This window comes from Lonchura striata, chromosome 13 (genome assembly GCF_046129695.1).
Source record: "Lonchura striata isolate bLonStr1 chromosome 13, bLonStr1.mat, whole genome shotgun sequence".
Classification (NCBI taxonomy): domain Eukaryota; kingdom Metazoa; phylum Chordata; class Aves; order Passeriformes; family Estrildidae; genus Lonchura; species Lonchura striata.
Genome location: NC_134615.1, coordinates 2,596,901 through 2,623,635, shown reverse-complemented (window position 1 = coordinate 2,623,635; position 26,735 = coordinate 2,596,901). Strand labels below are relative to the sequence as shown.

The window sequence follows — 26,735 nt, the reverse complement described above, 5'->3', positions numbered from 1 at the left end:
AAGATCCGTCCTGCCTTTAAGGCACAGGGAGAAGGGAGCAGGCAACTGGGTCTGGGCAAGCCATGCAGTAAAGGTGTCTCATGGAAAGCATGCCAGCTCTGCCGCAGCCACCCCCTTGTATTGGGGCTGAGCACAGAAATGGCCTGAGGGAGTCCTGGACTAGACTGTGGTGCCTACAGACCCCTGCTGTAAGGAAATGAACCATGAACTGAGAAGCCCAAGCTGGGGTCACTTTGAACATTTATAGTTTTGTGCTGTCAGACCTTGGGACATCATCCCACAGGTGATTAATTCCTGTTTGTGTCCTGCAGCCTGTGACAGTGGATGTAGGGGAGACCTGTCATCTCTACATTGCATTTGACCCAGCTTATGAACTGGATTTTAAGAGCTGGAAAAAAGAGAAAGTTCTGAAGATAGGCATGGTCAGGGGCCATCCATTTGTGGAGCATATCGCCCTTCGGGGAGAAGTCCTCTTCCCAAATCTCCAAATCCAGCCCAGCACCCTGGAGTTTGGCTGCATCATGGCTGGCACTGAAGAAGTGCGTTCTCTGGAGATCACCAACTGCAGCCCACTTCCTGTCAAGTATCACTGGTCATTCCATTCGGATAGCCAGGTGAACAAGTTGAGGTATGTGCACCTTTGTCCTCTCCCTGAAGCTCTTCTTGCTGGTGTCCTGTTTGTACTTGGCAAAGAACAAAGGTGTTGGCCTAGGATCTGGCAAATAACATTGACCAGCCGTGGTCAGGCTGGATGTTCAGGGAATAGGTTTCCAGCAGTTTGGTGCTGTGCAGCCCCCACAGTGGTTTCCCCTGGGAAGGAAAGCTGGGGTGAAAGCTGCTTTCTCAGACCTCTGTGGCCTGAGGCAATGTCCACCTTGATGAAGGGCTCCTAGTGCCAGCTCCCACAGTGCTGCTGAAGGCCCTTTTGGTCCCTCTGCTTTGGGATGGGTCCTCTCTGCAGGAGCTGCTCTCTGCTCCTTGCCTTCCTCCCTTGCATCGTGCTGCAGGATGCCCAGAAAGTCCCAAGACCAGAGAAAGAGCTACTTAGTGCCTGGGCTGATGCTGAACATCTTGTTACCTTCCCTTTCCTTCTTTGCTAGGACAACTCCTTTACTGCCAGGATGATTTCCCTCCCAGGGGTCAGCTTTCAGTGGACACCTTGGATTCTTCACTCCCTTGTTTTGTGGACACTTGTTACTTATTTTGACTTTTCCACCGTGCAACATGTACCTTATGGGTTCTGTTCTGCTTGACATCAGGACTTGTTCATCACATCATCTCCTATCCCTGCCTTCCAGAGAGTTTCTACGTTAGGGTGAAAAATGTCTTCTGGTCACCATGGTCCTGGGAAGTTGCCTCAAACCATTCGTTCAACTAAAGACAGTGGAATAGATGATTAGGGGATCTCTTGGGGGTTATGATGAGAGAGCCCCTCATCCAGAAACAAAACCCAGCCTTAGATCACACGCTACAAAGCCAAAGGCAGTGATTCTTTGGGGAGCAGGTCATTACAGGCCCTGAATGCCTGTCTGGGAATGGTGCATCCAGGTCATGTTTGACTGTGTGGGGAGCACTTGCAGCTCATCAGGGTGACAGGCAGGCACGGCTTGACGGTGTCCCTCACATGGCGTTAGAAACACAAGCAGAGTTACTCTAGGCACCTGCTTCAATTTAAAATGGGGAATGTGACCTGAGTCGCCTGGAGTGTTGGAAAATGTCAATCAACCCCCCCTACACTGTCAGGGAAACATTCCTGATCAATACCTGGTGGAGCTGCAGAGGTTCTGGTGTTGGGCACTGTGGGGGGCTGTGCTGGCTCGTCTGTGGCCGGGTCTGCCCCTCAGTGCCTCAGATCTCACCTTTTTGCTTTCCTCCCACTGTGCTTTTTGCATCCCCACAAGATGTTAATCCCTATCCTCTCTAGTTCCTCAATGTAAGCAATTGCAGCTGCTGTACCACTGCTACCTCAGTGTCATCCCTGGGCTGCCTATAGAGCAGACCCGCTCCAGCCTGGATTGGGAAGGGCTGGATCAAACCATTTCTCAGTTCAACGTGCCAGCACCCTGGTCAGGGGCTGCATCCTGACCAGGAGCTGCTTGTGCAGGTGTTCCTCCCTCCTTCCCACTGCAGGTCCCTGTTCATAGTTACGTTGTTTTCCAGATCTGAGCTTTACCTGCCTACATTCAAACCTCAACCGCCAAAGGAGAAGAGAACCTGTTTGGATTCCTTGGCATCTCAAACAAGACGCTTCAAGATTAGAAATGTGGAGGAGGCAGTCATAGCCCTGAAAGAATCGCAGGGTCTTGCCCAATCTGTAGGAGCAGAGGTAGATTTTCTTGTACACCTAGTGCTTGTGCTGCCTCCCCAGCCTGCCACCAACCAGTCATGCTCGTGCTGACCTCTCTTTTTGCTGCCCTGTTGTCCTGTGCTCTGAAAGTTGGCCAGGCAGCAGGGCCAGTGGCTGGATGTGGGGAGAGGGAGAAATAGGAGAGTTTTTCTTGGAGGAGCATGCTCAGATTCTACAAGCCTGTGTTGAGTGTGGAATTTTTTTGCTTTGTTTTCTTCACAATGTGAGATGAGGCTTTTATCTGTATCATCATGGTAAGACCTCCAGCTTCCTTCCCAGAGCAAGCTGTGATGAGTCCTGATCTCCATGTACCCTTTTCCCAGCCCAGCCAGACTACCTGTTTCCAGGTGTCTGCTCTCACCCAAGAGCTGGTATTACACTGTTGGCCCTGGAGCTGTCTTACAAACTGAGACTTTGCAAAGTGGCCGTCTCTTCCTCCTAGCATAGAAAATGGCTTGTTTTTCAGGTGCCACCACAAACTCGTGCAGGGTATTACACCCCACTAGGGTTGACGGGATTCAGGTGCTCTATGGATGTACCGCACACTTCCCTTGAAGCGCAGGAGGTAAGAGGGAATCCGTCTCACTCATCCATCGCCAGCGTGGCAAGCAGGGCTGTAGCTCCCAGTCCCACTGGTGGCCCCCAGCACTGCACACAGAGGGGCCTCACGTCCCTCCAGGCCCATACAAAGTGCTGCTGAACCAACTGGCTGTTGGAGGGGCTGTGCAGGACATGTTGTAGGACACTCCAGGGACGCTGTGCAGCACCTATAGAGGGCATTGCTCCCCCTGGAACACATCAGATAGTCCGTAGGAAATTTTTGCAGGACCTTTTGCTGAGGCACCTTGAGAAAGCAGCATTTAAATCAAAGAGAGGGGAAAAGCCTCAGAAGTCAGATTAGCTGGGCCAGAGTCCTTCCCTGAGCTCCAAGAGCTCTCACTCTGAGTCTTCCCCTTTTCTAAAAGCAGTAAGAAATGCTTTTGAAAGGCATTAAAAAGAATAAGTTGTGCACCAGAGAGAATTTCTGCTACCAGGAGACATCCCAGTTCACTTTAATGTAATGTGTTAATTCATGCATTGATTCCTGAGTATGGGAGAAGATTTTCCCCATGGTCCCTCCATTGGTCAGTGGCACAGATGCAGGAAGAGATTAGGGTGATTGTGGCCGTGTTTGTGCAGTGGCTACAGCTGCACTTTGGTCCAGGATGCTCTTCTGCACCCATTTCCATGCTCAACACCTCAATCTCTCCTGTCCTCCAGGCTTTCAGTATTGTGCCAGTGTCAGGTGTGCTGCAGCCAGGAGGGAGCCAGCAGGTCTCCTTCACCTTCTTTGGCCACCTCAACGCCATCTCCAGTGTCACGGCGCTGTGCCACGTGGAGGGAGGCCCCACCTACGAGGTGATGGTGACTGGGGAGGCCTCACGTGTCAGCTACTCCCTGAGCCTCCGGGAGATCAACTGCGGCTCTCAGGTACCACACGTGTCCCCTGGTGATACAGCCCACCAGAGCCCAGGCTAGCTCTAGAAACTCTGGTGCTGCCAGGTGTGAGGAACTGCCTTGGTGCGGGGATTTGCCAGAGACAGAATTAGAGCCACATGCTCTGCAGTGCCAGATACAAGCCACAACAGGGACCAGGCGAAGGAGAAAGGAGGAGGCTCTCTGTCTTAAGACTCCACAGGGAAGATATTATTTCAAGTGAAAGGAGCAATGTAAAAGAGCCCTCCCTGCTGCATGGGTTTTTATACTGTTGCAACTTACGGGGAAGTTGCTAGCAGTTGTCCAGTGGGGAATCTTCAGGGGAGGAGTAAAGGGAATACATCATTTTTTTGGGGTAGGGCAGGGGGAGGAAGGGTAAAGTCACATGGGCCAAAGGGGCATCCAAGTTTAGGGGAATTCCAAAGGGGTGTTGCAGTTGGGGATTGGCCCAGGCTAAGAAGTGGCACAGGTTTGGGAATAAGGGGTTGGGTTGCCTTGACAGGCAGGGAAAAGAGCTGGAACAAGGGGTGGGGAATGGCATGAAAGACAGCATTGAGGCAGGGTACAAATCAGGGATGAACCAACTTGGGGAGAACATGGAGGTGCAACAGAGCAAATTATTTGACAATAAACTAATAAAATAAACAGGAACTGCAACACCCTGGCACAGCTGCCTTGGGACCACGGCCAGCAGGTTCCTGCCCACCTCGGTCCAGGGCTCCCTTCCCTTCCCAGCCTCTTTGTTGGCCCTGGGGCTTGGAAGTACAACCTTTGAGGGACGCATCTGGCATCCAAGCTGGTTTAAAATGGCCATCTCCAACCCTCTCCAAAATGTTGGGAGTGCCTCTTTTTCAGGGTACCTAAGACTGCCTCCTGAGGAAGGCAGGATCCCGGGGGGTGCTCTGAGGGGCATGTTCCTGAGACATCCTTCTGCTAATCCACTCTTAAAGCCTGACCTCCACGAAGATGCTCTTGTCTAAAGCTCTTACTTAATCCACACAAGAGTCAAGGGAAGAAGTTGGGCTTCCAGTCACTGTATTTGGGGAGACTGTCCCAGAATAATCCCCACATCACTCCTTTAACTGAAAGCCCACAGATATTTCGAGCTGCTGGCCCTGTCGGTGTTGCCCTGTGTTGAATCCCTTGTTGCATGTATGTTGCTTGCCAATACTTGCATGCAGGTGCCTTTTCTCCTGCAATGCCTCAGTGCTGTCTCTGTTTCTCCTGGCTGTTGGTGACCCCTCAGAGTGCAGAGGGCCCGTGTCCCCCGGTTCATTTATTGCTGGCCCTCACACGGTTGTTACCACACCGCTGTGTGCTGCCAGAGCTCCCTGGTCCTGTGCAAGTGCCCTGTGTCTGGGGTTCCCCGGGTTCCCAAGTGCCCTTATCTCCTCCCTGGTCCCTGCTCCCATGATGTGTCTGCTTCCAAGGCCAGGAGAGAGGAAGGAGATTCCCAGCAGCAGGCCTGAGTCTGTAACTTCCTGCTCCTGTGCCTTCTCTCCAGATATTTAATGAAATTGGTCACAGCACGGTCACCCTGGTGAACACTGGCAAGATTGAATTCATCTGGACCCTAAATCCCAGCGCTGCAGCCGAGCATCTGCCTGGTGTGTTTCTGGTCGATCCCACCATTGTAAGTAGCACAAGTGACGACCCCAGCCCTGTGCCAGGTGGCCCAGGAGAGTGTTAAAAGGAAAAAAAGAGGGTGGGGGGAAGGGGGAAAAAGTCAGAGGGGAAAACCCCAAACCCAGCCATGAGAGAGACAGAGCTGTAAGCAATTTCTGCCGGGGGCAGAGGAGATCAAACAAGAGCTCTCCTGATAAGACTCCCCCAGGCCTTGGCTGATGGGGGCTCTGCTGTCACAGGGCAGACACTGGCAGGAGGCACAAGTGTGTTGGTCACTGTTCTGCTGTAAGGGAAGTAGAGGAGAATTCTTTTTGATAGATTTCTCAGATGAAAATAAGGCACAAACGCAGCAAGTGTTATATCTGAAAACTGATTATTGATAAAGAAAGGGTATGGTCCCGACCAGAAGGGGATAGAAAAGAGAGCAGGGAGAGAAAATGAGCAACGGAGACAGCAACAGAGGACAGGGACGGAGCGCTACCGCCAGAATGCTGGGCCACTCTGTTGGGTCCTGCTCGGCAGATGGAGGAAGTGTGCTGCCAGCAGCACCGAGCGTGCGGTGCAGGGGCTCCATCCGCAGCGGCAGCAGGAGCGGCGGTCCCGGGGCTGCGGCCGGGCCGGGCTCAGCAGCTGCGGCTTGGCACCGGGCACTGGGCACTTGTCACCGGGCACTTGTCACCGGGCACTTGTCACCGGGCACTTGTCACCGGGCACTTGTCACCGGGCACTTGTCACCGGGCACTTGTCATGGTCGGGGCGCGGCGGCTGCTCCCTCGGAGAGGCAGCGGAGCACTGGGTTGCCGTGGCGAGCGGGGAAGCGGCGACAGCAGCGTAGACAGACGGGGAAGAGATGGCTCTGCAGGGAGCCGGACCCTCCAGGTGCTCTCAGCCCAACAAAAAAACAAAAAATGGTGGGGAAAACCTGGCAGTGTTAACTGCTTCGATATGGTAAGATTCCTCCCATAACTCACCCCTTTTAGGAAGATGGTCAAACGGGCAAAGTTGTTAAAAGATTGGTCAGACAGGCAAAAATTTCCTGGGCTTTGGGGTCTGCCTGCCTCCACGGGGGAGGTCTCTTGCAGCCCCCTAGACAAAGCCTGCCTGCATTGTCTCCCAGCAATCTCCTTTACACGTGGGATGTGTTAAGGCTCTCAGCACATCTACAGCCCCTATAGTAATTTTTCACCCCACATCAGAACGTGTATTTATAACATACGTTGTGGCATAATTAAAAGTGCAATTGGTTGCTCACAGTCACTCTGGGGACTCCCAACGGCTGAGATCTCGGGTTGTGTTGGCACTGGAGTGTTTCTGAGGGTCACCTTACCGTGCCTGTGTGATCACATATCCCTTAAGTAGGCTTGCTGGTCTCTGCCTCCTCCAGCTTTGTTGCTGTGCAGCGGCTTTTTGGGCCAGGGAGCAGCAGGGCTGGAAGAGCGGGGAGAAAAATTAACAGCATCCCACTGCTGTCCAAGCTTCTCAGTCCTGCCTGGATGCCTTTGAGGCAAAGCAGCACTCCTGCCTTTGTCCCTCCTTGCAGTGGGAAGAGGAAGCCAATTGCTTTCCCATTTCTTCATGCCTGTCTCCTACAAGGGAGGAGAGGAGCTGCTGGCCCTGCTCAGTGTGGGGACTTCCCCAGTGGCAGCAGAAGAGCCTTTTTTGATGAGGTGGGCTCTTGCTGGCAGAGGGCAAACCCCATTAGCAGCAGAGCTGTGCTCACATCAGGCTGTGCTGGGGCTGCAGCCTTATGAGCCCTGGGGAGGACACACGGCACCCTAGGGTCAGAGGCTCGACTTTTTGGGCACAAGGAAGGTAGAAGGTGTGAGAAACGAAGGCCACTCCTTAGTTAAAATTTAAAGAAAATTTAATAAGAGACAGTAGGGGACAAAGTCAACAAAGGAGAAGTAACAGCGCTGGGTGCTTGGCTTGGGTGCTTAGGCACAGCCAGAGGCACCCAGGCAACACAGCAACACCCCTTATATACCCTGGGTATTGCATCAGCCTAATCCATACCTACAAATGCTTGTACATATTGAAATATTTTAACACAGTTCCTCCTCTGTCCTGCCTTTTTGGAGCATGTGCAGATGTCCTGATCCCAGTCAATTGTTACCTTTCAGCACATTCAACAGGTTTCCATTCCTTCACTGGTTAAACGTTATTATTACAAGAGCTCTTCACCAATATTTATATCACAACACAACATTCGCATTAAAAGAATTCTAAACCTTAGCAAAACTTCTTTTACAAAAGTCAACATTATAAAACACGTAGTATTTATTCTAACAGTTGCGAAAGCCAACACTGTAATGTATTTGTCACAAAGGTGATGTGGTCTGATGGCTTCTTCTAGATGAGAACCTGTCTCCTCAGCCTGTCTGTCCCCTGAGCCATCCCCATCACTCTGATGCATTCCCTCCCTCTTCTCCTGTCCCTGCAGGGCTCCATTGCACCTGGTGAGAAGCAAGTGCTGAAATTCTCCTACGTGCCAGGATTACCAGGAGCCTTCAAGAGGATTTACCAGCTTAAAGTGGGTGACCTGGACCCAGAAAATATCCTCCTGAAAGGAGAAGCGTCCTGTCCCATGATCAGCGTGAACCTGCCCTGGAACATCACAGGTGGGCACTGCCTGTCTGGCCCCAGGAAGGGCTCCTCTGGTTTTGTTCCCTACCATATGCCCGTAGGGCAGTTCATGCTCACCTCTACCGAGCCTGGAGGGCTGCAGGACTCCCAGACTAAGTCAAGCCCCCTGGTTGCTTCATGAGTCTTGAGCAGAGAATGCCGTGTGGGCTTTGTCCCGGGAACCAACCTGCAGAGCTTGCCAGCACATCTGGCAGGGTCCTGAAGGATGATGGCTAGACTGAAGGGCTTGGGAAAGCTGTAAGAGAGGCTGGCAGGGCTTCTGGCAGGGTTGGAATTCTGTGACGTTGCAGGGGATGAGATGCTCCTTGGGGGGTGGGAGATGGGTGGGAGCAAACATGAGGATTCAGAGAGCAGCAGCAGCATCCACTTCCCATAGATTGCTTCAGGGATTTCTTTTTGGAAGAAACCAGTGTTGGGAGGCAGGGACTTCCCAGCTGAAATGTGACTGGCACTTTGCCCACACTTCTCTTTGTGGATATTTTCTTCCTTCAGGAAATGAAAAACATGAGAAGCCACTGAAACAGCTTGTAAAACCCCTGCATCAGTACAGTCGGAGGAGTATATCAGCTGTTCGGAAGAAGTCTCAGACCCTGATGACTGAGACCTTGAAGACTCTGAATCCAAAGACTCGGGACCTGAAGCCCCGTTATCTTGGCTCTGGCACTGTAGTAAGAACAGCTACAGCCTTGTTTGGCACATGCGACCCTCCCCATGTCACCTGAGCCCCTTGCAGCCCACAGCAGCTCCCTGCTGCACCTGGGACCTCCCTGCCCACTTACAACCATTTGTCACCTCAGCATTGCCCTTAGGGCTGCCACTCTGCTCATGGCCTCTTCTGGGGCTGCAACAGCTCTACCCCAGGGAGAGATCAAAGGATGGAGTTCAAATGGTGCTCTGAAGGAAATGCAGGTCATTTCTGGGGAGTTTCTTGGTCCCGACCCAAGCCCTGCTAGATTTACAGACCTGAACAGCGGCTGCCTGATTGTGCCCTGGGGCTGTGCTGGTGGTGCTCATTTCCAAGAGGCACCAGCTTCATTCTGGTTCCTTTTCAAAGCAGTTTTTGTCCAAGCTGCCTTGGTACTAGCTGTGGGCAGGCAAGCACCTGGAGCTGTGGAAGGTTCCTGGCTGGTCTGTCTGCCTGTGGCCACAGGGCAGGTGTCGGTGAGGTGGTGCCTTCCCGAGAGCGAGCTCTCTAGTCAGTGCAGATAGCTCCCACAAACCACCAGATGCTCTGAGGGCTAGATGTGGTAATAATGGCAGACCAGTAAAAGGGAGAGAGGCTTGCTGCTTGAGGGTCCAACTCTGTTTATTGGAGGGTCCAGGCGAAGCGAGGTAAAGAGATCAGGTAGCAGGGTGGCAGGTTGAAGAGGCTCAGAGGCAGCAAGCCCTGAGTGAAGGAGGGTCCAGGGTATATAACTGGGAAAGGATAGGCGGGGTAACTGTGGAAAGAAACCAGCCAGAGAAAGGGTAATGGGAGGAGCAGGGATGGGGTGATTGGAAAACAACCAATGGAGGAACAAGGGATGAATGACAAGTAATAGGGACCAATGAATGAACACAGAACATTGAACTTTCTGGAACAGGGGATTGAACTACAACTTGATGGACAGAACAGTATTTGCATCTGAAACAAGGAACTATGGGAAAAAGGTTCATTCTCTCTCCCTAAACTACACAGTTGTTTCCTCCCAAGGCATTTCTGCCTCATAACTTCCCATCTGACATCCTATATCTGCCTGACCAGATCAGTTTTCCTAACAGTGTCTGGGCAGGCAAAGATGCTGGAGTTGTGTCCCTGGAGATGAGGTCCTGGCTAAGAGAGCAGGAGGTGTCACAGACACTGAGCAGCCAGCCAGGAGGACCCCCACACCCCCTCTCAACAAGAGCAGGGAGGGATCCTTTCTCAGGTGCAAGCTGGGCCTTGGGAAGGACCTTTGCTAATCAGCCACTGTCTTCCCTTTCCTTAGCCAAGCTCTCAGCTACAGATAGACACGATGAGGACGCTGATAGAGAAGGCTGATCTGGAGCTGCAGCAAAAGCTCACATACTATCCCCCGAAGAGCAGGTTCCCTGACAAGGAGCTGTGCCAGAGTCTTGTCAAGTGAGTAGGGACTCCCATCCCCAGGTGCCCCATGGGGAACACCCAGCCATGTCCCCTTCTCCTGAGAGCTCCTTGTGTCTGCAGAGCTGGGAATAGCCTGGACTTCAGAAAGAGTCTGGTCCCGGTGGCTGTGACACGCTACATGGGAACAGCAGAGTGTCCTCCCTTCCCCAGCACCACGCTGAGCTTTGGACTGCTCAGCTCCCCACAGGTGTTGGGGTTCTGTCCCTAGAGCTGGGGGACCCAGTGCAGACCTTCAAGCCCTTCCAGACAGCATAAATTCTGTTCCTGCTGATTAGCTCTGAAAGAGACAGCTCCCAGCTGATGTCTTGGTGCCAACTAACAGAGCACACTAAACAAAAGGAGAAGGGAACTGCACATGTCAGCAAATCCTTTAAAACCCAAAATCAGATGGCTTGAACCCTGGTGGGGTGGCAGGGCTTATCCAGGTAACTTGGTCCCTCTCTTTGCACCATCGTGATGCAGCACAAGCACAGGAGGCTTCAATTCAGGAAGAAGATGCTCTGCAGAACAGATCATGTGATCTGGTTGCAGAGCAATGAAGATTTCCTGTGGAGGCAAATCTTGTTCCTAGGCCCCAAAGCAATGTCAGGCTCAGGCTATATACCAGGCTAGGCAGTTTCACTGAGACCAGTGGAGACCCAGTGTACTCACACTGGCTTTTCATGGCAGAGCAGCTGTGGCCAGTGTCCATTTTAAACTAATTTTATTTTCAGGTACCATTAGAAGTTGATAAAACCTAGGACCTGCACTCCTCCTGACTTCCCAAAGTCATTGCCAGGTGGTCAGGCCATGGGTTTCATGGGCTTGAGCTGAGTTTTTACAGCAGTGAATAGAGAAATAGCCACTGTCTTTGTATCCTCCATCCACTTGGATGTGTAGCCAGGCTGTGGTTTAAGGACTGTCCTTACTCCTCCTTGCAGAGTTGAGCTGCCCGAGTATGTCCTGGACATGGGCCCTGTCCATAAGGGTCACATTGAGAGAAGCACTCTGGAGATCACCAACCCAGGGCAGATCCCAGTGTCCTTCCAGGTTGATGTATCTGTCCTGCCAGACACAGGTAAGCGTGTAGAGACACTTCATGAAGCTTGAAGGAGGTGTCTCAGACAGATTAGCTTAAGCCACTGAACCTGGGGAGGTTTCTGAGCTTTTTCTTCTCAGTGGCCCTGCTGGGAGCTTTAGAGGCAGAACTCTCATGCCCAGGGACTTGGTCTGCCTTGTGACTGCCCAAATGCTTCTGTGCAGGGGCCAGATGGGCTCATCACCCTGGTCACCTCTCAGCATCTTCTGCCCTTGGCTCCCACGAGCAGCAAGTTTCTTTGGGCACTCTATGGGCTAGTTTTGTCAACCAGTGGGGTCTGCTGTGTTTTGGAAGTGCTTTGTTTGGAGTTCACACTGTCGCAGCTCCTGTATTCAGCCTTTATTGAGGAAACAGCCTGTGAGATCCTCTGGTGGATCAAAAGAGGCTTCCAAAAGAGGCCTTGAGGCAAGGCTGCACTTCCATCACACAGTGGCTCACTGCATCTGAGGTGTGTTCAGTGCAGTCTGAAGTTTTTGTCCAGGTCACAGCACAGTGTGGGGCTTTCCCCAGACCTCTCAGCCAGGACGCCTGTAAGGCCTTAACATGCTTATGACACATTTTGTGTTTCTCATGCATCTCAGCTGCTCTGTTTTCACCTCTTCAAGGTTTCAGTGTGGACCTGGACCACGTGCAGGGCCTGGCCCCCAACCACACCGTGGTGCTTGAAGTGCGCTTTGAAAGTGCCCACCAGCCCCAGGGTGACGTGGATGTGCTGCTGCCCATAGAGGTACCACAGCTCTTGGGGCAGCCAGCAGGCTGGGCACAGCAGCAGATGTCACTTGGACCCTCCACTGAATTCTCTGTCCTTCTCCAGGTGACAAAAGGCCCCACATATAACATCCGCCTCCATGCCACCGTGTCTGAACTGTCGCTCGAACTCTCCAAGAACAGACTGCACTTCTCTGACATCCTCATTGGGCAGTGCCAGGTTGAGACCATCCAACTCCACAACTGGTTCCGAGTACCCTGCAAATGGTTCATTACTGGCACCAAGCCTGTTCTGAAGGTAAAGCACAGGCGACATTGAACATGTAACTTCTTGGTTGTGTTTTCTTTCTGTCTCTTGCCCTTTCTGCTCCTGTGGCTGCCTGAGCATTTGGGTCTACAGTGCATTTGAGGAAGCTTCTGAGGGTCTGGATCCAGGCTGGTTTGCCTGGACCTGTTCCATTAGCTGATGCTTTGCTTTTCTGCCATCTTTGCCCATTCCTCCTCCTCTGACGACAGTAGTTCCCTATCTGCCTGCCCTGTCTACAGGTTTGAATTCCAGCTCTAGGCTTTGGGGCCACACTTGCTTTGGCTGTGGGTGCACCATATCAGTGTCTCAGAGCACGAGGAGACCTCACACAATTGATTTCTGTGCCCAGAACAATCACCTCAAATACACGACACCAGCCGTACCTCAGAAGCAGCAGGTGCTGGAGGATGAGCCCTGTCCCTTTGAAGTGAAGCCCTCCAAAGGAATCCTTGGTGCAGGAAAGTGGCGGAACTTGCAGATCCGGTTTACACCCAAGGAAGAGGTGAGATTGGCAGGTGTCAGCCCAGGAGGCCTGTCAGGGCTGTCTGGAAATGAGGGCTTGGTGCAGAGGGTGTGGTATGAGCTCTGCCTTCACAGGGAGCTTTCTGCCAGGCCCATACTCAGCGTGGCTCAGTTCACCCCACAGAGCATTCCCATGAGATGTGCTTTGAAATGCCCACAGGGACCTTGCACAGAGAGCATCAGGGCTGCCTCTCAGCATATGGGGGCAATGTGCCCAACTCTCCTCAGCCTCCCCCTTGCCTGGCTGTATTTGCAGCTGCAACACTCAGTACAGAGCAGCTGCCCACTTGCAGAGGATAATCCTGGAATGGCCAGTCAAGGCTCATCCTGCTGCAGGACTGACAGACAGAACAGCCACCACACACCTTCCTGGGCATGGTGGGACAGTCACCTGTAGTGGTGTGCTGCCAGCAGTGCCTGGGGCTCTGGCCTGCCTGTACACTCCCATGCATCTGGGGATTCAACTTAAAGGATGGAGCATTCCCAAAAGTAGTTTGCCTGTGGCCGCTGGGTCTTGGAAACTGGTAGTGTGTAACAGCATGGACACAAGTGCTTCTGTGCTCACAAACAGTCCCAGGGATCTTTTAATTGCTCAAGAGATGTAACCATCTTTTGTCTGGCTTGGACCAGAGCCAAACACTAAGCAGAGATGATGACCCTTATTTCTGGCCAGTGAGAGCTGATTTGCCTCTCTCCTGGAGCTGATGTTTGCCTGATGCAGCAGTGCCAGGACAGTGTCTGGACACTGTAACCCCGAGGGCCCTTCCCATGAGCATTGCACTCCTGCATGACTAGGGGAAAATGTCTGACAGTCCATTGTACATGCATCTGCTACCAAATACCCAGATACAGTGCACACCAGGATTCATCCCAGTTACTCAGACCAGGACACAGATGCTGTAGTCCCTAGCAGAAGTAAATATCTGGTTTCCATTCACCTTGGAGGGACTGATAACACCCTGACCTTGGGGCAAGAGTTGTATTTGGGGTCCTGTCACCTGGATGAGTTTTCTCCACTTTTCTCTTTTCAGAGGTCTTACAGGAATGAGCTGGAGTTAAACATTTGTGGGAGCAGCAATCACTTAAAGCTGCACCTCTCAGGACAAGGTCTGGAGCCACGGTTGGAGTTCAACCCCCCAGCACTAAAGATGGGATGGGTGCTGGTGGACAGCGATGGGGTGGAGGCCACAGCAGTGGTGAGGAACCCATGCGACTTCCCCATTGAGTTTTGCTCCCTGGATTTTGATGAGCAGTACCTTGAGGAGAAGAAGGTGAGAAGGCAGGTCTGGTCCCCATGTACGTGCTGCCCAAGCTTCACAGCACTCCAGCATTCCCAGGCTTGTGCCAGGGAGATGGAGGCAATCCCCAGGGCAAAGGCAACTCTGCTGACATACCTTGGAAGGACTTAAATAGTTTTTGTTATTGGGAGGAAGGGAGAAGACAGAAATCGGGTTTGTTGAGTCTGTGTGATCAAAAGGCAAGAAAAGGAATCTTGTGTGTGGTTTCTCTTCCCTACACACACAGATCCTGCGGATGGCAGTGGGGTCTGAGTATCAAAAGAGCTTTTTAATGCCTCCATGTGCTGTGGGTAAGACTCTGCCTCCACAGGTGCTAAAAGACCATGAAACAGAGAAGAGAACAAAGGCCCAGCAGGCAGAGCTCAAGGCCAGGACTAAGACCAAGGCCAGGACTGAGGCTGAGGCCAAGGGCAAGGCAGCACCAGGTCAGAAAAACTGTGAGGGTTTGGCGGTGTCTTTTGACTGTGGTTACAGCTGGGACTCCAGTCCATACACACTGAACTCTCTGTCACCTTGCTCTCCAGGGAAAGTCCGTGTTTTTAGCAGCTGTCTGTTCCACAGATGGCAGAGGAGCTCTTGGGTGAAGGGCTGTGGCATCCTCTACCAACCCTGTGTGTAGCCAAAGCAAACTCCTATCTGCCTGCCACAGACTGGGGAAATAATCAGGATATTCCCTTGTGTCCCTTAGCCACAAAGACTAGGATTGAATGACTTCCTCAGCCAGTAGGACCAAGTCTAATATCAGTGGCTCTTTGATATTTGCACCTTCCTAGCAACAAAAGAACAAGAACATGTTGCTTTCACCAAGTTTCCTTTCCTGGGATCTGAGGGGATGGGGAGGATGGTGAGGATCAAAGGTAGGCCGGAGGCTGACCTGGTTTTGCACTGCAGCACATCACAGGACTCTCACGTTCTGTCCTGAGTCCATGGTGAAAGGGACTGGCAGTCCTGTCTCTCGGGCTGTCATGCGCCACCTGAGCATTGATGCATCTTCAGAGAGGCAGCCCAGAGGGATTGTTGTCATCATCCATGGGCCACCCCGTGCAGGTACGTCAGCTGCAGCCCAGGGCTGCAGGGAGAGGGCGGGCAGGAGGAACGTATCCTCGTGGGCCATGGTGCTTAAGGCAAAGTCCTCAGCTGAACAGGAGGTGGAGATGATCCCCTTGGCTCTAGAATTCAGAGCTTGTACCCACGCTCTAGCTGCCTGCCCCATGGCCTCTCCTGGAGGGACACTTGATTTCCCACTGCCCTTTTAACTTTGAAATCTTGTTGGAGATTTTTCCAGGGCCTGTCCCTGCAATGCCTCCTGTGCCAGTGTCACCAAGCATCCCCCTCTCTCTCTCAGGAAAGACAGAGATAGCAGCAGGCCTGTGTCAGTACTATGATGCTGCTTACATATCCATTGACACCGTGGTGAAAGAGGCCATGGCCAACGATGGGAGCCCAGCAGGGCTCAGTGCCCGGGAGCTCTGCACCAACGCTGCCATGGAGCCAAAAGGCAAAGATAAAGGTAATGCTGGTAAGGAGAAATGCTGGACCCAGAGCTTGAGAACCCCACCTTGAATGTCCACTTCTGCTTACTCAGAGCAGCAGTTTTGCAGTCCTTGAGTCTCTTAGGGAACATGGCTGAAGTGCATCTCTGGCTTGTCTAAAAAAAAAAAAAAATCAATTTTAAGGGCTCAGTCAGAGGTTCTTTTATAGCCCCTTTTGCTGCCATTCTTGGCATGTGGTTGTTTTTCTAGGGGTGGTGAAGCACGCCTGTCTCTTTCCCAAGTATTTTATATTTCCTCAAAGCGGAATTGAGCTTGCTCCTCGTGGGCAGCAGTTCTGCCCTGCACTTTAACAAAGAAAAGTCTTCTGAAGTGGCTCATTAAGCCACAGGAAGACTGACTGTTAGTGTAACCTTGCAAGTGAGAGGAAGGGAAGGACAGCCTCCCAGAGGAATTTCTAATGAGAGACATGCTCCAGATGAGCTCTTTTCTCCAGAGATTTACCTATGGCCACTGTCAGGTTACACAGCTCGTTGGGCTGTTCCCCATGTGAGACTGGAGACTTTCATGAAACTTCCTGGGCACTTGGTACCCTGAGCTCTGCAGGGTGAGGCCAAACCTGGCTCGGTGCAGGGGGAAGTTTTGCACTGCTCAGTGTTGAACCTGGCTGGGTTGGGAGCTGGTGGGAAGGAAAAGAATCTGGGTCCCAGCCGGACTTTTCCCATAGGAGGATTTAGCTTCAGTGGAGACAGGTGATGCAAGTGTGGCAGGGCTGCAGGTCTCCACAGGAGAATGCTGGATGGGTGCAGTGTATGGAAAAATTACTCCTGGAGGACGAATCTTTGGCTTGATCTGCAGGGGAACTGCTGTGCAAGCAGCGTCACCTGTGTGCACAGTTGTTAGGAGGGACATAGTGCTGACTTTAAAATCAAGTATGGGATGGTGTGCTTTACCTGCTGGTAAGAAAAGCAGGGAAGGAGGTGCTTCTGGGAAACAGTGCTCCCAGTGCCCAGCAGACTGGGGAAAAAGTGCCATGTTCCTTCCCAGGGTTGTGCCTGTTGTAGGGAAAGGTGCCTGCTTGCTTTCAAAGCCCCTCTGAACCATCTGTCCCCTGTGCAGGTAAAAAGCCTCACCTCACTGCTCAGACCAAGAATAAACAAGCCCCTGGGGAAAAAATCAACAAGAAGGATGCCAGAGGCAAGAATCCTCCAGCACAAAAGAAGGTGCCAGCCAGCAAACCCAACATAAAGGACACCAAGGTAAACATGATCTGCCCTGTTTGATGCCTGGGACCTTTGCATTGTCTTTGAGATGAGCAGGGGCTGCTTACAGTGGAGGCTCTGTGCCAGCCACGGCCTGGTAGGTGGGTCCATAGTGCCACGACTTGGGCTGGGAATGTGCTCTGGCAGACAGCTCCACTGCTTCTCAGTGGTTTGCTGGCAAAGTGCAGTCCTGGCTAGTGTGGCTGCAGGCAGTGAACAAAGTGCTGGGAGGCTGCACTGGGGGCTTGCAACCTTGGGTGTCTGCTGGCCAAGGGATGGGCCCTCCAGGACCATCCCCTGGAGCCCCCAGCCTGCACTGCAGGGCTGTTTTAGTTTGCACTAGGGAGGAACCCCAGCTCCAAGCCCAGCAGTGGGAGTTGTTCAGGGCTTTCCACCGTGGTTTCTTTTCCTTACAATGGTCCACATTGCAGTTCACAGTTTCCACTGCTCCTGCGCCGCAGCAGCTGAACATTACCAGCAGTGGTGGGGAAGAGCTGAACTTCTTGAGCTGTGTGCTGCCCAAGGACCTGCTGGTGGACATCCTCAGTGAGAGGCTGAAGGTGCGTGGGGTGGGGGAAAAGGAGACATTCCTGCTCCAGAGAGACAGCACTGGGGTACAACTCGGAGAGGAGGAGGAGGAGGAGGATGCTGGACTGTGTGCAGGGAGCCCTGGGGGAAGCTGCAGCTGCCCTTATTGGCAGAGCCCACAGACAGATCCAAGCTGCTCTTAGCTACTGCACTTGGAACAAGGATGGCTGGTGACATCTGGGTTTGCGGTGCAGCTGCAAGCCCCCTGTGTGCAATGGCTGACTTACTCTTCCCTTTATTCACAGGGTAAAGACTGCTACAAGGGAGTGGTCTTTGATGGCTTGGAGACCCTCTTTGCAAGCAGCCTGGAATCTTCTTTGCTCTGTGTACTCAGAGCTGTCAAGAATTGTCATCATATTTACATGGTGAACCTGCATCAGGATTATGCTTCTTGGAAAGCCAAGGAGGAAGCTGAAAGAAAGAGGAAGAAAGCTCAAACAGAGAAGGAAGGTGAGATATCTCCTCTCAAATTATCTCTCTGAAGCCCTCAACCATATCTCTGTGTATCTGGATTTGCAGCAGAGCTTGTAAGAAATGTTTTTATTAATCTTTTTACCTTCTGCCTCAGTGTAACCAGTACTCCTATTAATCTTTTTACCTTCTGCCTCAGTGTAACCAGCACTCATCTCAGAGCTGCAGGAAATCTGAGGTTTAAAGACTCGCCTTAATCTCTAACATTAAATCTTGGGCACAAGTGCCAGCTGCTGTAGCTCAGTGACAAACGACTGTCCTCAGCCTTGGTGCACTTAAGCCAGGCAAAGCCCAAGAACCACACTGCCCGGCCATAGTTTGGGGGATTGTCTGAATTTTGGAGCAGGGATATGAGCTCCCCAATATCTCCTGGTATGATAGGCTGGGTCAGGAAAGGCTGTGAATCCTTGCAGCTGACACAGAGCATCCAGCTCTGCTTGCAGTCACTCATGGTTTCTCCTCTGGTTTAAAGAACGGCAGCAGAAAAAAGCTATTCAGAGGAACAGAGAACATGTCTTGCAAATGGATGAGGACGAGTATGACACCCTCCCTGAGGAGAAGAAAGCAGAAGTGGATAAAATAATACCGGAAACGAAGACTATACAGACGGAGGGGTAAGCCGTCCATGGGTTACTGCTCAGGGTCCCTAGAGGGTTTCCAAGGACTCTGAGCTCAGAGGTATTTGATAGCAAAGGCCAGAAGCAACACAAGGATGGCCACTCTCTTAGCTCCCTGGCTCCCAAGAGAGGAAGCACCTTCTTCTGTTGAGCTAGAACATCATCTTCTCTATTTTAGTGGTGAGCCCTCCTGGCTTACATGCTGCCTGCAGGGAGCTGGGCTCTGGGCTTGCCTTGGCACTGCCTGTAGAAGTCTCTTCAAGTCCATGATGTTGATTTATACCTTCTTTATCATCTCCCTTCTTCACCAAAACGGTGGGATTGTGCTATGGGCAGGTGTGGGGCACAGGGTCCTGGTCCTGCCACAGATGAAGTCCTTGCAATGCTGAGCTGCCAAGGTTCTCCTTATGGTGGGACACCACCCATAAAAGCTCACGTCCTTTAGGCTCCCCTTCCGCTGCAGCAGTAGGCAAGCTCTGCTCCAGCAAGGCAGCCCAGCTCAGGACTCACAGGAAAATTGTGGAGCTGGGAGTGGAGGCTGCTTGAAGCAAGCCTGTGTATCAGGGCTCCTTTCAGCCCAGGCTGAAGTTGGTTTCATGGCGAGGTGACAGACAAAGCTGCTTCAAATTGTTTGCATGGCAGATAGCACTGGTTTGCTTGGTCACAGCTGATTCCAGCAGGAAACCTGGCTGACAGGAGCCTGTCTTGCAGGAGAGGATTCCTGCAGCCTTTGCTTTCTGACTGATAGGATTATTCACATGAAGGGGCAGGCTGTGCCCAGGGAGAAGGGGGCTGAATGAGCGGAGGATGAATTGTAGGAGGGATAAGCAGATGTTAGCAATCTGTGTTCTGCTTTAAACTGGGAAATCAAGAGACAAAGAGCGTTTTCAGGCATCAGCACAGAGAGCTGGTGGATCAGCCTTTGGCATTGGGCTGGAGGTGTCTGGGTGTGCCTTAAGAGGGAGGTTGCAGTCGAGACTTTACGATAGCAAGGCGTAGGTTTGGCTGGTCCTGGAGGTCCTCTTCCACTATGGCACTCACTTGGGATGTTCCCAACCTCTGTGGGTTGAGGAAAATCCACAGAAATGGTCTCATGATTCTGCCTGGCCTCGGGGTCAAGGAATGAATTGCAGGGCCAGCCAGGACTAGTGAGCCCAAGTTTCTGGTGGTGACTCTCCGTGATGTTTTCTATTTTGTTTGCTGAAGGGAGCTGAAGGAGGTGGCTCAAAAGCTTGAGAAGGAGGCAAAAGACTTAGGGGAGGAAGAGAGGCAGAAGGAGGAAGAGAAGCAGAAGAAGGAAAATATACGTATCTCCGTGGGGAAGCAGCCTGAAAAACCACAGAAGGAAGCCAAACCCCCAGAGAAGAAGGAAACCAAAGCCCCAGAGAAGAAGGAAACAAAAATCCTAGAGAAGAAAACCAAATACCCAGAGAAGGAAACACAAATCCCAGAGAAAAAAGAAACCAAAACCTCAGAGAGGAAGGAAACCAAAATCCCAGAGAAGAAAGAAACCAAAGCCCAAGAGAGGAAGGAAACCAAAGCCCCAGAAGAGAAGGAAACAAAAATCTCAGAGAAAAAGGAAACCAAAGCCTCAGAGAAGGGGGCACCCAAAGCCCCAGAAAAGTGGGACTCCAAAGCCCCACAGAAAAGGGGAACCAAAACCTCTGGGAAGGAGGAAACCAAAGCCCCAGAGAAGGGGGAAGCCAAAATCCTAGGGGACCCAGCTGAGATGGAGAACTTGATCCTGAGGTTTCAGATCTACGAGTCGTCACAGCAGAACATCGCAGAGGTTTTCTCCTCCTGGGACAGAGTTCAGGGTACTATGCAGTTACCTATGATCCAAAAGGGAAACAAGTCCCAGCCTTCAGGTGAAAACAAAGGTCTAAAGAAAACCAGTAAGCCTCAGGAGAAGGTGAAGAAGCCTGAACGTGAACGTGTAGGCCAAAGGAGTCTTCAGTCATCTCAGCTGGGGATGCAAAGTGAAGCTACAGAAGGGGCAGTCAGTGACAAGCATGTTGGGGTGCCATGCCTGGACATCCAGGTCTCAGATCCTAAGGCCATGATCAGGGAGATCCTGAGGGATGGGAAGCTGCCAACAGAAGACCAGGTAAAACCCTGCAAGGCTGAGATCTTGAGCTTGCCATGGTCATGGGCCCTGGAGCATTGTGACCCCCAGGTGATAATGGCACAGAGCCTTGTCCAGGCCCCTGATGATGTTCCACAATGGCTCTGTACCATCTGTGTGGATGGGGAGGTTATCACCATCCCTCAGATGGGCAGGAAGTGTGAGTGCTTTGTGTACAAGTGTCCCATCTGTTCAGAGTTTCCCAGCCCGGAAATCATTATAAACAGTCCCAGGACAGGGCAGCTCATAGTCATTGTTTTCTTCCGCTGAGTCACTTGGGAGAGGTTTCTCTCCTGGTCCCACTTGTAGCTCTTGATTCTGCTCTGGAGCTTGCTCACCCCACTGGGCATAGCAAAGCACTTATACTTCATATAAGTTAAAAAACCCATTGCCAAAAGCCCAGTGCCTTTGAAGAAGGATGAAGGAGACAGAAGTATAAGCAGGATTTTCTCTTCTGATTTAGATGCTGAAACATCTGGGACTGCATCCTGACGGCCCTCCCCTTGCCCCTGCTGCTGTGCTCTCCATGGTCAAGTACCCAGAGGAGCGGCTGGGCCGGGCAGAGCGTGTGGAGCCCTTCACCATTGTGGCACCGCGAGGTGCTGCTGTGGAAGACAATCTGGTGGGTGCTCCAGTGGTGCCAGGGCAGGGACCAGGCTGGATGGGGGCATGGGGGACAGGTTGGATGGAAAGAGCATTGTGGAGAGGTAGTGAAGATGTGATGGGGCCTCGTGTCTGCAGGTCTCCTTTCTGTCAGGGATGGGACAAAAAAGACAGCTCTGTGGAGACAGAGCAGTTCTGTAAGACAAGAGGTAAAAAATCACTTAAAACCATCAACTTGCTTTGAGGAGAGTCCTGAGTTTGAAGGAGTGTCCTAGGCAAAACACCAATAAGGAAGACCAAGTCCATGGGCAGGTGGACTGACTTATTTATTCTCTCTTCTGTTGGTGAACAAACCCTCATTTTGCTTTCCAGGATGGGGATGTCTCAGGGCTCACCTCTCCCTCCCTTTTCTCTCTCCCCTTAGGCCGAGGCCCCAAATGTGAAGGGCAGTTCTGCTGAGGGCCAACCAAAGACAGGTACAGCAGCCAGCAGAGACAGCTCTCTAAAGGAGAAGCAGAGAAGTCCCCAGGATTCCTCTGCAACAAGGTCCAAAAGTATGCTGGAAAGTGCCTCAAACCCCACAGAATTCCTCAGGTGAGGCGCACAGGATGAAGTGATGCCTCTGCTTCTTTGGTCCTCTTGCCAAACAAGGCCCATCATCCCCAGCTCCACAGTGACCCTGTGCCAGTGCCTCCACGGGATGGCGAGTGCACCCTCCTTGTTTCGTTTGCTCCTCAGCAATGTCTGAAGGCTCCTCTTTAATTGCCAGGCTGAAACGGTACCAGTGGCTAGTGCCTGCCCACGGTGAGGTGAAACTGAAGGTCCACTTCTCCACCAAAAAGCCAGGGAAATTTGAGCAGACACTGAGGTTTGAGCTCGTGCAGACAAAGCACGCGTACGAGCTGCCCTGCTGTGGCACCGGCCTGTACCCCAGCATCAGCCAGGACCCACGGTAAGGCTGGCCCCTGGCAGCCCCCACAGCACAGCTGCCCCTGAACTCACAGCCAGGGCTGACCCCTGGGGTTTCTGCCTGGGCAGATCGTGCTGCCTGAGGTCACCCAGCACCTCCTCCTGTGCTGGAGCTGGCAAGGCAGATGGTGCCTCAGCCACCAGGAAGGGTTTTGGCTTTCTGACTACATTTCCTACTTGGAGCATCTCATAGCTCTCCTTCCCCACTTTCTCTGCCCAGGCTGGTGTTTCCACAGTGGAGGGAGACCATGGAAGCAGATGACATCATCTTCAAGGAATATGTTGAGAGCACAAAGCAATTCCACTTTGGACCGCTGCTGTGTGGGAAATCAAGAGACTGGTATGTGCTCCCTGCTGGGTTTTGCACTTTTGTGGACACACCTAGGGAGAACAGGCTGTCCTGGTGGCACAATCCAGGGCAGTCCCCAGCAGAGTCCTGGGAGACACATGGGTTTGAAGGACCACAGATGTGTGAACTTGAGCAGATAAGAGGCAAATGAGCCTTGGAGGAGCTGCTCTGCCTGCCCAGTGGGTGCCTTGGTGGCCGCCTTGGTGGCCAGAGCCACAAGCTGCTGCCAGTCCAAAAGTGATTTGGGGGCAACTTCTGTCCCCCTCCACATCTCAGCTTCACCCCTTAGAAAATGAACTTTATGGTGATTTTTGAAATGCTTTGAGCTCTGCAAGTAGCCTGATCAAGCAATTATTCTGTAGATGGTTTTGTAAACCTTTTCTTAATCTGGAATTATTAATAAGATTTTATGGTTGACCTGCCAATGGGTATCGGGAGGAACGTACAGCAGGAATTACATTTTCCTGTAAAAACGTTGCATCCTCACTGCTGGATAAAGTTTGCCTAAACACACTCTCATTGAAGCTATTGTGTATTTCTACTTTTACTGTCACTCTTTTTTTTCAATAATATTTCAGATCTTGTCTCCATAGGAACTCTGGAGGGCTAAGTCTATTTTGACAGCCCAAGGAAATGAAATCAAAATAGTTTAAAATAGCAGACAATCATTAGCCAGATTGATGGATGGTCTGGGATTTGTGTTTGCTTCTTTTACCCTTTCACTCCAAAGTCATTTCCACACCTGAGAGAAGGGTCATTTGTTATATTTTTGCATTTCTCTTGAAAATTGATGCTTTATATTTCTTTCTCAGACTTTGAGCTAACCCATGAAATTCAAACCAGTTTCATGACTTTGATGAAAAAGATTAACTAAACTCTTTTTCCAAAAGCCTTTTTTTATACCCTGCAGGGAAGGCACACCAAGAAAGAAGGGGAAAGAACGCATGTGCCTGGTGCACTGTTATTTTTCTGGGCACCTTTGAATTTGCATTGTATCAAAAACTCTCAAAGTGGCCTGAGCATCATCAGGCTTCTGGGCTGGAGGCACCAAGTCCAGGGGAAGGCATCAGAGTAAGGCCAGGCTGAGCACACGGCCATGCCCCTGACTGGGATCCATTTCCCTCACTTGTTTGTTAGAGTAGGGTCTTCCAGCACTGCTTCCTCAGGTGCACACGGTGCTCTCCTCTGTGTGTGGCAAAGGCAGCAGTCTGCTCTGCAGCCTTTTCCCCTTTTGTGGACAGGTACAAGTGCCAGAACTGTCCCAGCAACTCGGAGAAAATAACCATCCTCAACAACTCCCCCATGAACATAGAGGTCCAGTTCTCCTTTGAGAATGCTGGGAAAGCAGCGACGTTCCACTTGGACTCTCACAGGATGGCGCTGAAACCAAAGGAGAAGCAGGTAGGAGAAGGGCAGGCAGAGCAGGCACCGTAGACGTGTCCAGGGGCTGCTCTTCCTGCTCACACACTTTCAATTTCTTCCTGTGGGGCCGTGTCCAGAAGCTGACCATTTGGGCATACCCCACTTCCCCTGGCTTCCTGCAAGACAAACTCATCTGCAGCATTGGGAAGAACCCAGAGCCAGTGGTCTTCAGCCTGTGCTGCCATGGGGTGCACATGAAGCTGGAGGTCAGCCCCCTGGAGCTGTCTTTTGACAAGCTGCTTCTGCACAGGTCAGTCATCCCACAAGCACTCCAAAACTTGTGACAAAGAGAAAATATTTGACCCTGGTTTCCAGGGCATGGATGGAGCTGCTCCAAGTTGCATTCAGTGGCCAGGCTGGTGTCACCATCCGGCAGCTGACACCAAGTGCCTTCCTGTCTCTGCAGGACTGACAACAGGACCTTGGTCCTGAGAAACAACACCCTGCTGCCCGTGGCCTGGCAGCTCAGTGGGCTGGATGACCTTGCTGAGGACTTCTCCTTGTCACGAGATAACGGCACCATTGATCCCCGCTCAGAGTTTGAAGTGACAGTGCATTTCAAGGCCGGGCAGCCTGGCAGCATTGAGAAGAGCCTCCAATTAGAGGTGAGAGGGGCTGTGCCCTGCCTGGCAGAGCGGGGCACAGTGAGCAGCTGTGTGCTGCTAGGGACAGAGCCAGGAAGAGCTGCACCTGACAGACACAAGGGTGCTGTGACCCCAGCTTCTGCCTCTGCACAGCGTTTGCCAGAATGTGCAGTGCGTCCACATCCCCCCAGATAACCAGACACTGCATCCTGAGCCTGTACCACAACCACCTTGTCCCTGTGAGTGGTTGAAGGTTGCTGTGTGGTTGTACAGACTGCAGCGTGATCTCTACATTCCTCCTGGACGTTCTCTGAAGCTCTTGCATAGTGCAACAAACTCTCCCCCTGGGATTTTGTTCCCCGTGGATTAGGGACTGCATTTCAGAGAGGGTGCTAGGTGATTGGAGAAGGTTGTCAATGCCACCTGCTCTGAGACACCTCACACTTCTTGTGGTTGTTCTTACATCTCTGTGCCTCTCAAGGATGCTTTAGCAGCAACATTCCCTGCTGTGGGAGTGCAGAGTTGGGCTGATAGGGTTTTTTACTGCAGCAGAATCCCACTGGGGCAGCCCATGAGATAAACAGCAAAGCTTGGGAGTCCTCCAATGCTTGTGAAGCCAGGGAGGCCGTAGGGGAAGCAGCCAGCAGAGACAAGGACTGTCAGGCTGTCTACCAAAAGAATAATTAATGAACAGTGTCTGTTTCTTGCTGCCTCAGGTTTCAGATACAGAAAACATCCTGGGGATTGTTCAGACTGAAAACATCAAAATCTCTGCAGAAGTCTATGACATTCCTCTGAGCATCGACATCCCTGAAGGTCAGTGGATGCCTCCCAAACAAAGCAGTCCAGGTGCACTGCATTACCTTGGGAGGTGGGCAACCAAAGCACATTGGGATGGGATGGGATGGGATGGGATGAGATGGGATGGGATGGGATGGGATGCAAGGATGGCATGGACACATAAAGCACGTACCCTGCAAGGTGCATGGAATAAAGCATTGTCAGCGCACTGACAGCCTTAAGTCTCTCCCCTCTGAACTCTGAAGTGTGCAGCTTCATGTGCAGATTGGATTTTGGGGCTTTGAAACAACAGTGACGTGAACAGGCAGTTGCAACTCCCACAGGCCCAGCACAGCATATAAAGCAATTGGATTTGTGTTTGGAAGCGAGGAAATGGGAGACAAGCTCCTTAGGTACTAAGCCTGCAGATATTTTGAGTGGGAAGAGAAAGGGTAGACAAGTAGCTGGAAAACACTTCCAAGAATGGAAACTTGCTGAAAAGGGTTTTGTGCCAAGACCTCCATGTAGTTTGTGACCTGGTATATTCTGCAACCATGTTTGACTTTGCTCTGTGGGTTTTCTGCAGGTCCAGATGGAAGCTTGGAATTTGGAACCATTAATGTCCTGGATAATGTGAAGAAAGTCCTGAGTCTGAAGAGCAAAGGGATATACAACATTGAGTACAGGTGAGTCCAGCTGCCTGGTAGTGAGCATTTCCTCAGGCTCCCAAGCCTGTGTTGTCCCTCTGTCAATGGCTAGAACTGTTTCCATGCTGGCTGCCTCATGGTAAATAAAAAACTTGGGCTCTCTGATCTCAATTATTCTACCAGAGAATCCAGCCACAAACCAGCAGTTCTTCACAGCTCAGCTGGAGCCCAAAGGAGAGCCCCAGAAATGTCAGCCACTGAAATGCTGAGATTCATTGCCTTTCTTTGATGGTCACCTCCTTTCTCTTTCTGAGACTCTGTAAAGGAGTGAATGAAAAATTTTGTCTTAAGGTTTCTTGCAGTAACCTCGTGACTGACTGCACTCTCTGTCAAGATCCAGGATTCCCTGAGCAGAGCTGGACTCTCCCATTTCTTTTTTTCTGGTCCAATGCAAAGTCCTGGCTGTGCTGGTGGCACCTATATTTTTAACTGCAGAGATCTCCATTCCTTCCCTTTCTCCCCAGTTTCATGCTGAAGGATGCAGGTCCCAGGATGCAAGACTTGGCATCCCACTTCACTGTTGAGCCTCAGTCAGGCATGCTGACTGCCTCCCAGTCTGGTGTGAATATTGAGATGCTCTTCCACCCCACAAGTGAAATTGTCCTCAAGAACAAGCCCATCCTGTACTGCCAGGTGAG

The 26,735-nt window shown here is 51.7% G+C and overlaps 1 protein-coding gene across 1 annotated transcript in view; it reads left to right on the top strand.

Moving 5' to 3' along the window:
* The window catches only part of LOC110482787 (hydrocephalus-inducing protein), a 69,166-nt gene that overhangs the window by 32,692 nt on the left and 9,739 nt on the right, over positions 1-26,735 (top strand). The window contains exons 19-47 of the mRNA XM_077786248.1: positions 312-628; positions 2,131-2,326; positions 3,608-3,817; positions 5,328-5,456; positions 7,890-8,067; positions 8,585-8,760; positions 10,060-10,193; positions 11,138-11,274; positions 12,550-12,812; positions 13,864-14,103; positions 14,357-14,555; positions 15,022-15,177; positions 15,476-15,649; positions 16,740-16,879; positions 17,314-17,442; positions 17,716-17,920; positions 18,414-18,555; positions 19,765-19,865; positions 20,058-20,665; positions 21,147-21,305; positions 21,711-21,880; positions 22,056-22,238; positions 22,476-22,595; positions 23,846-24,005; positions 24,104-24,276; positions 24,433-24,631; positions 25,327-25,426; positions 25,977-26,076; positions 26,562-26,730. Of these exons, the coding sequence (XP_077642374.1) occupies positions 312-628; positions 2,131-2,326; positions 3,608-3,817; positions 5,328-5,456; positions 7,890-8,067; positions 8,585-8,760; positions 10,060-10,193; positions 11,138-11,274; positions 12,550-12,812; positions 13,864-14,103; positions 14,357-14,555; positions 15,022-15,177; positions 15,476-15,649; positions 16,740-16,879; positions 17,314-17,442; positions 17,716-17,920; positions 18,414-18,555; positions 19,765-19,865; positions 20,058-20,665; positions 21,147-21,305; positions 21,711-21,880; positions 22,056-22,238; positions 22,476-22,595; positions 23,846-24,005; positions 24,104-24,276; positions 24,433-24,631; positions 25,327-25,426; positions 25,977-26,076; positions 26,562-26,730 (5,367 nt within the window). The remainder of the gene's footprint in view (positions 1-311; positions 629-2,130; positions 2,327-3,607; positions 3,818-5,327; positions 5,457-7,889; positions 8,068-8,584; positions 8,761-10,059; positions 10,194-11,137; positions 11,275-12,549; positions 12,813-13,863; positions 14,104-14,356; positions 14,556-15,021; positions 15,178-15,475; positions 15,650-16,739; positions 16,880-17,313; positions 17,443-17,715; positions 17,921-18,413; positions 18,556-19,764; positions 19,866-20,057; positions 20,666-21,146; positions 21,306-21,710; positions 21,881-22,055; positions 22,239-22,475; positions 22,596-23,845; positions 24,006-24,103; positions 24,277-24,432; positions 24,632-25,326; positions 25,427-25,976; positions 26,077-26,561; positions 26,731-26,735) is intronic.